At 38.9% G+C, this 8,755-nt stretch overlaps 1 protein-coding gene across 2 annotated transcripts in view; it reads right to left on the bottom strand.

Moving 5' to 3' along the window:
* Positions 1 to 4,126: 4,126 nt before the first annotated feature.
* Positions 4,127 to 8,755, bottom strand: part of LOC105488905 (EF-hand domain family member B) — a 73,090-nt gene continuing 68,461 nt past the window's right edge. Inside the window, exons 12-13 of one of the 2 annotated variants that reach the window (XM_011753411.3) lie at positions 7,502 to 7,683; positions 4,127 to 4,804 (exon numbers count right to left, since the gene is read on the bottom strand). In XM_011753411.3, coding sequence (XP_011751713.1) covers positions 4,631 to 4,804; positions 7,502 to 7,683 — 356 coding nt within the window. In that variant the 3' untranslated portion in view covers positions 4,127 to 4,630. The remainder of the gene's footprint in view (positions 4,805 to 7,501; positions 7,684 to 8,755) is intronic. The other variant, XM_011753412.3, reaches the window with a different exon arrangement.

The following is an 8,755-nucleotide window of genomic DNA, read 5'->3' as shown; positions in this document are numbered from 1 at the left end:
CTGTAGATTCAATGCAATCACAATAAAAATCCCAGCAGATTGTGTGCATGCTTAAAAAACAAATAGAATGAGAGTCTGTGCTTCAAGTCTGAAACAAGTGATAGAAATGCCATGATAGCAATAAGTCAATGGGAATTGTCAAATCTATCAAAATCAACAAAGGACAACCAATTAAGAAAAACAGGAATTACGGAGACGAGAAAAAAAAAACAAGAAGAGGTCAATACAATGCTTATATAAATAGATGGAGAAACACTATTACTTAGAAGTGGCTGAGATGAGCCGAGACCTAAACTAGGCACCTTGATTAATATTTACTAAGCTAAACGGGTGCTGGTTACTTATATATCCATTATCTCCATAACCATTGAAATAAACTTACAAGTTGAAAAGGCAGCCATTATCTCCATTTTATAAATACAAAAGACACAGTTTTGTAAGGTTAGATGTCTTTATAAGGTTGTAAGTGCAGTGAATGACAAATTTATTACTCACATCTAATGCTCTCAGTTTGCTTCTCAGGAGGGGTCCGATTGGTGATCTATAATTACTAAGCACTTTGCAGTTTGACTAAGTAAAATATGAGGGCTGAAAGACTGCATCATGCTAGGAACTACAACTTTTGCAAATGGGAATCAAGAAATCAGCATTACTTATATGATGTAATACAATTTGGGAAGGAGGTATCATAGCAAATAGAAAAAAAGTAAATGATGAATTAGAAATCACTGAAGCATGAAACTTGATTGAAATTACAGTTCTTCAGACTTTATTAACACAGCCAAAGGTAAGAAATGTACATGACAAGATGTTAATATTCTATGTGAAAAAGAAGTTGCTAGCATCATGCACCTTGCAACATCCTTAGCACCATGTTGAGACATACAACTTTTTTTTTTTTTAGTCTATGTGGTGCAATGCATCTGGTTTCACAGACCACTGGCTTTTTGCTGAGCCGCACTCAAGGATGACTGTGGCTATGGTAGCTAGGTTCACACGTTAAAGGCTGCTTCTTCCGTAACAGGACGGTGTATGTAAATAGCATCAAGCAAACAGCAGAGATGCTGGCCTTAATGAAAGATAAGCTGGAAAGCTACCAATTGCTCAGACATTAGGAAAGACAACCTTCAAAAAGATCCAAGAGGGCTTTGGTGAAGTTCTCTTCACCAAAGCAGACATTTGGCACCAATGCCAGCCAGCAGGCCTATAATAGGCATAGGAGACCTCTGGGTGCTGCCTGCTCCAACTTAACTGTAAATTGCAGCTAGAGCACTAGGCATACTCTGTGGATGGCAGTGATCTGAGCTAATGGCTGGCTGCCATGACCCAGTAAAAAGTAACTGAGGCAAAAATCTGATTTTAGAGAAGAGAGTATTTCCATGTATCCAAATCTTCTAGACACTAAGAGGCAAAGCTTTTAAATGATGCCAGTTCAGCTACCCTAATTTTTATTAAAAGGCTCAAACTTTTTTTTTTTTTTTTTTTTTTTGAGACAGAGTCTGGCTCTATCGCCCAGGCTGGAGTGCAGCGGCGCGATCTCAGCTCACTGCAAGCTCCACCTCTCGGGTTCACGCCATTCTCCCGCCTCAGCCTCCTGCGTAGCTGGGACTACAGGGGCCTGCCACCACACCCGGCTAATTTTTTGTATATTTAGTAGAGACGGGATTTCACTGTGTTAGCCAGGATGGTCTCCATTTCCTGACCTCGTGATCTGCCCGCCTCGGCCTCCCAAAGAAAAGGTTCAAACTTTTAAACCGGGTTTGCCCAGATAAGCAGCACTAGGTCCCTTGCCCCAAAGCCATTCTGCATTCAGGGCAGGGAGCTAACCCCTCAGTCAGCTAAACTGGAATTCGTGTGGCTCAAGGATCACCTCCATCACATGTGCCACTTTGATTCTAGCTGGTTTAACTCACAGAAGAAACCTTAACAGGAGGTAGGTTTCTGAATCCTAGGCAATTCCAAAACAAGAAGCAATGGAAGCAGCTCCTAGGCACAGAATTGAAGGGGTGCACTTAAAAAGAATGTTGACAATAGGCTGCTAAATAGCACCTGCACTCTATTCAGTCCCTAGCATCTCAAAGAATAATGAAAAGTATAAAATAGGCTGAGTGGGGAAGAGAGATACTTCATAATAAAAAGTAATAACCAGCCAGGCACAGTAGTTCACACCTGTAATCCCACCACCTTGGGAGGTCAAGGCGGTGGATCACCTGAGGTCAGGAGTTTAAGACCGACCTGGCCAATATAGTGAAACCCCATACCTACGAAAAATACAAAAAATTAGCCCATCATGGTGGCACACGCCTGTGAGGCACAAGAATCACTTGAACCTGGGAGGGAGAGGTGAGCTAAGATCGCACTACTGCACTCCAGCCACGGCAACAGAGTGAGACTCCATATCAAAAAATAATAATAATAATGACTGGGCTGCTGTCCAAAATTTCTAAATTGCAAGAAGGAAATAATGTTTTAAATGTCATGCCCCAAAAAGAGAAGACAGTATACATAAAGTAGATTTTTAGGTCAGATATAGTAAATGCATAGTATCAAAATTAACTTCATTTCTCCCAAATTAGTTTAAGTCCATAGGTCATAAATTCTAGCTAATGCACACATATGAGCATCTTGGTAAGGCTCAAATCAAGATTTTCTCCATCTCCCTCCTTCACTCAGATACCATGTAATTTCTTCTGTGGCTTCGGTGACATACAGATACTGGGTTGTAGAAACACAATTTTTGCTGAGAAAATTGCTCTGAGATAACTGCTTTCAGAGCTAAGAATTGGCTTATTTCCTAAATTTGGTGGAAGCTGTGAAATCTTGTATATCTTGTTACATCTTTGACTTCCTAAAATTGAAGCTCAGCGGAGGCTTCAGTTAAGCAACTATGACTTTAAGAGCCAGGATGGAATTATTGTCTTCCCAGTGAGAAGCAGCTCTAGACGCAGCTGCTTAAAGGAACCACACCTCTCCCCAGGTCTTCCAAACACCTTGGCTGAAACTCGGCAGAAGCAGAAAAAAAGGGAGACATAATTTCCTTGGATTTTTAACTCACTGGACACTAGACAATTTGATTTCAGTCTTGAATTACTTTGAATTTTATCTTCAGATTTTAACTGGCAGGGAAATTTAACATTTGGGTATTATTTATTCCTGTGAATTTGACACTAGAAAGTTTATTCAAATTTTATCATCTTCATGTTTATCATCTTTATGCTGGCATTTTATTACCAGCGTATCTTATTTATTCTCATTCTAGAATTCTCATTGTAGAATCCCTTATACACCATGTTGGACAACATGGCTGGGCATAAGTTGGAATGAGAGATAGAATAAAAAGATAACTTTTTTATTTGTCAATGGAGTTTCCTTGAAGTTGAAAATGTACAGTTCTGACCCATTTTATAGCCTACCAGGGACAAAATACAAAGAACTCACCAGAGATAGGAGGAGGATACACAACAGAACCTCAATTGGTACTTTTAGAGTAGATTTTGGAAAGTGAATCAGGACCATCCCGAATGATGTCTTACCTCCTCCCTTAGGGGGAATGGCCCCATGCCTGCTTGACCATAGTTCAATGACTTAAGCCAAATGTGTTAAGAAAGCATGAGTTTAGAGATCATTTGGAAAAGACTGCTTATTCCCCAAACCTTATAATGTTTTCTTTTGTCTTGTTTTTGCTGTCTTAAAAGCTTTAAATTTGTGGTTTTTAATATATGCAAAGAGCTCCTCTAGCTGTATTCTTCATTTGTTCTTTTAAAGAATTAGTTTTTAAAAGACAAGTAACTTTTCAATGAAAAAGGAAATGTAAGGAAGTTAAGACTGCTTTTTTTTTTTTTTTTCCTTAAAATTTTTCACCTGTAGCCAGGCGCAGTGGCTCACGCCTGTAATCCCAGCACTTTGGGAGGCTGAGGGAGGCAGATCACGAGGTCAGGAGATCGAGACCAGCCTGGCTAACGTTGTGAAACCCCATCTCTATGAAAAATATGAAAAATTAGCCTGGCATGGTGGCGGGTGCCTATAGTCCCAGCTACTCGGGAAGCTGAGGCAGAAGAATCGCTTGAACCCAGGAGGTGAAGGTTGCAGTGAGCCAACATTGCGCCACTGCACTCCAGCCTGGACAACAGAGTGAGACTCTGTCTCAAAAAAAAAAAAATTCACCTGTAGTTCCACGCACAAGAGCCAGCTTTTAGTCCACTACACAAACAGGAATCTCTCTATTCTTGGTGTGTTACGACATTTTAATCACCTGTGACAGAAACTGCAGCCCACGTTGGCTTAACCAACAAAGAAAATTAAACTTGGCATCACAAATCACACTACGAATTCGGACGGCCCACTAAAATGGATAGAATTCTTAGGCCTACAAAACTTCTAATATCATTCTGAACTATGTCTTCGCTGGGGCTGCATGTTAACCCTTCAATCACTTGTCAAGCTCTTAGGTGCTTTATGGAAAACAATAAATTTTAAAATCCAAAATCTAATTTATTAGCAACACATACAGGCATATGAGTCTTACCACTGTGATTGCTGAACTCTAACGTAATATCTAAAGCCAGAATGGACTGAACATTTTAGATAAACACAGTTAATAATTCTTTTGCTTGAATGAAGTCCAAAAATATCACATGGATGTTTTACACTTGATCCTGTCTGCATGCCGCAGCTCATCTAGAACATTTCTGATGTTCTCAACACAAACTTCTCCTCTGTGATGCTTTTTTGATGCAAGATTCCATACATTTTCAAATTCTTCATCAGAAAGCTTGACACCAATGTTACACAATATCTCTGCAATCTAGAAAAAGGCATTTAAAATAAATAGGTCATTATTTATATGTTTTAAAATTTGTAATGAAAAATACCTTTATAATATCTAAGACTATGGATATTTTTTCCAAAAATGTATGTGTGTGTATATATTTGTGTGTGTGCATGTGCTTGTGTGTGTATACATATATATATATATAAAAAAAAAAAATAAGGAAATATCAAAATTCTAATGCTGTCAGCTCATGAATAATTTTGTTATTATAAACATGAGGGTGTTCAAATACACTAGCCAATATATAAAGTTACTTTCAACTTTAAATGTCTCATTATTTTAAGGAGAGGTAGCAAAATTCAAGTAAAAAAGGTGAAAAAAGTAAAGAAGACTTGCTAGGTTTGAGTTTCATTTCAATAATTTATTGTCATTTTGGTCTTGTGTATGTAACCTAAGCCACTTGAACATTAGTTTTGTTTGTTTATTTATTTATTTATTTTTGAGACAGAGTCTCACTCTGTTGCCCAGGCTGGAGTGCAGTGGCGTGATCTTGGCTCACTGCAGCCTCTGCCTCCTGGGTACAAGTGATTCTCCTGCATCAGCCTCCTGAGTAGCTGGGATTACAGGTGTGTGCTACCACACCTGGTCAATTTTTTTCTATTTTTAGTAGAGATGAAGTTACACCATGCTGGCCAGGCTGGTCTTGAACTCCCGACCTCAGATGACCCACCCACCTCAGCCTCCCAAAGTGCTGGGATTACAGGCATGAGCCACTAGGCGTGGCCAAGTTTTATATTCTTTATAATACGAACATTTATGAAATGTATCTAACTGGCCTGTTGGAACTTGAACTACGTGTGCAAATGGCAGACAGATAGTGTACCCATGATTAAGAGAGTACACTAAAAGCGGAGCACACTGAAAACCAGCAACCTTTGGTTACTAATAATCCCTCTACAGTGATAATTATTAAAACCGATGAAGGTGGGGAAAAACATGCTTCTTATGTCTTAAGAAAAATATAAGAAAAGAAAGTAAGAACTAGTAATGGGAATAAAATATGTGAAAACAAAATTTTTAAATGAAACTAAATTTAAAAGAAGAAGCATTTACTATGAAGCATTCAGGAAAAAAAAAGGGGGGGGAAATGAAAAGGTTAGACAGCGAATAGCCAAAGAAATAAAATAGTTGCCGAATACATCTATTAAACAGAATCTCAACAATTAATCCCCTAGAAATGATGTACCCTTGTGGGAAATTAGTGTAATTAAATACAAATTAAGTACTATTCAAATACAAATCGAATTCTGAAATTCAGAAGAGCAGAGCTGCTAGCAACTGCAGCTATAAAGCAAAAACACAATACCCTATGCATAGCTGGTAGTTCCCCACCCACTGGTAGTTTAAAAAGGCCCCTGCAGAGTGAGCTCCGGAATGGTTTGAGTCAGTCTTGAGCATCCCCTACCTTCTCCTCTGCTTCCTCCCCTACTCCTTGGGAAACTTTGCTCCAGTGGTTTGGCATTCTATCAGTAGTATGCTGACTACCTAACACGTCTACTGAAATCTATCCATCCTCAAGTCAACGTTATTATTCCAAGCAGGTCTTTGACTTCTTACTTTTTGCCTAGAATTGTGGGATAAAGGATGACTTCCTAGTTAAAAGAATGTTTAGGCATTATGAAACAAGCAGGAGATTTCTGTTTCTTTTGGAAGCCCTAAAGTTCTATTTCATAGGCCTTTTAGAGTGATTGAGGGAAGTGAAAACACAATCAGGAGGTTTTCTTCTTCAATCCGCAGGACGGATACCGGGTTCCTCCTTTGGAGCCAGGCATCAGCCTCTGTCTCCCCTTCCTCTCTGCCCTGCCTCCATGTGAAAGAATTGCTGGAATGCATCTGCCATTAATTCGGTTAGTATTTAATAAGTTTCCAAGCCATCAATCCTTCATCTGAAGTCCAAGAAGGCATCGTATGTCTTTTCCTATATCATTTCTAGCTCCAGCTATGAAGGTTCTGAAGAAGCAAGTACTCCCTGAATTACACCTGCTTTCCATAAGCACAGATGTAGACAGGCTAGTCTAACTGAGCACTGCTATAAATCTCTAGCCCTCAGCACCCCAGTGGCTATTCAGACCTAACCGGTTCTATAACCCTGGCTTTATAACCCATCTACAAAGAGGATCATCTCGGATATGGCATCATGTTTTCTGAGTCAAAAATAAATAAATAAATAAATAAATAAATAAATAAATAAGACAGATGTATGACCTTACCCGCGGTGTGGCAACAAGACAGAATATTTTAAATCAATGCTTGTCACAGATAATCTGAGACATATGATACCAGTGGACAAGAAGGGTGGCAGAGTGACCATCTTCATGCCCACTCTTAGTTCTAGAGGCCCAAGGCCATCGGGATGCTTACATAAGGAAGGGATTGATCCTGTTCCTTTTCTCAACTAGAATAGCATCAAATGTTTTAGAAAAATATTTTTCTTCTTTACATGGACCATATTGAATGTACAATATGAATTTACTATTCCTGTCACAGTCTAAATTCTACCTCAAGAATTGTACCAGATGTCACAACCAAGTTGAGCATTATTCATCAAGAATCCTACACCTGGGGATCCTGTAGACTTTTGTAAATATAAAAACCCAAGTTTTGAAAAGTCTAAAAGAGTAGTCGTTGATAGATCAAACATTTCCGTTTTTGTACGCTCGTATGTGATACCTCTTCTTTTGATCTGGTCTTGAAGAAGTCTCTCTCAAACACTCCTTTCTGGGCAAAGACGGTAGGATATAGTAGTGAATACGCACCACCTTCTTCACCATAATTACTTCTGTCACTGATGCGACGAATTCGGGGAGCAGGAATGTCAGATCGAATGGTTGGAACTCCACAAATAGGGTAACCTAGGTCATTGATGAGGAAAGAAAACCGACATTCTAAAACAAAGCTGTGTAACACAGCCACCAGTCACATGTGCATACTGAGCACTTAAAACGTGGCTAGGAAGAATTTTGGTGTAATCCAAATGTAAAATTCAAACATTTTAGTACAAAAAAGCAAAATATTTAATAATTTTTATATTGATTAGTTATTGAAATAATATTTTGAATATATATAGTATTAAAATAAATTTCACCTGTTTCTTTTTTTTTTAACATGGCTTTTTTTTTTTTTCTTTTTCTTTTTCTTTTTTGAGACAGAGTCTCACTCTGTCACCCAGGCTAGAATGCAGTGGCCTGATCACAGCTCACTGCAGCCTTGAACTCCTGGACTCAAGTGATCCTCCCACCTCAGCCTCCCAGGTTGCTGAGACTACAGAAGTTTGCCACCATGGCCAGCTAATTTTTGTAATTTTTGTAGAGACAGAGTCTCACTATGTTGCCCAGGCTGGTCTTGAACTCCTCACCTCAAGTGATCCTCTCACCTTGGCCTCCCAAGGTGCTGGGATTACAGGCATGAGCCACCATGCCCAGCATGATTTTCTTTAATGCTAAAAAGTTTGTAAATGCACAGATGACTTCAATTTTATTTCTACTGGACAACACAGTGTAAAGAGAGTAACAAGATTTCATTACTCTAGAATATATAGCATGTCTATAAAAATCCAGTTGAGAAAAATATGTAAATCCTCAGTCATGTCCTTATTCCAATGATGTGATCTTGATCAACATAAAATAGTTTTTCTAAATCACCAATATTCATCATGCTTCATATTGATATATGGATGTTATAGGTTGAATTGTCTCCTCCCAAAACATATATGGTGAAGTCCTAACCTCCACTACCTCAGAGTGTGACGTTATTTGGAAATAAGGTCATTTCAGGTGTAATTAATTAAGATGACATCACACTGGAGTATGGTGGGCCCCTAACCTAATATGGCTAGAGTTCTTGTAAAACGGAGGAATTTGGACACAGACATGAAAATGGGGAGAACACCACATGAAGATGAAGGCAGAGATCAGGGTGATGCTG

This window comes from Macaca nemestrina, chromosome 2 (genome assembly GCF_043159975.1).
Source record: "Macaca nemestrina isolate mMacNem1 chromosome 2, mMacNem.hap1, whole genome shotgun sequence".
Taxonomy (NCBI): domain Eukaryota; kingdom Metazoa; phylum Chordata; class Mammalia; order Primates; family Cercopithecidae; genus Macaca; species Macaca nemestrina.
This window is presented reverse-complemented; position numbering and strand designations above follow the sequence as displayed.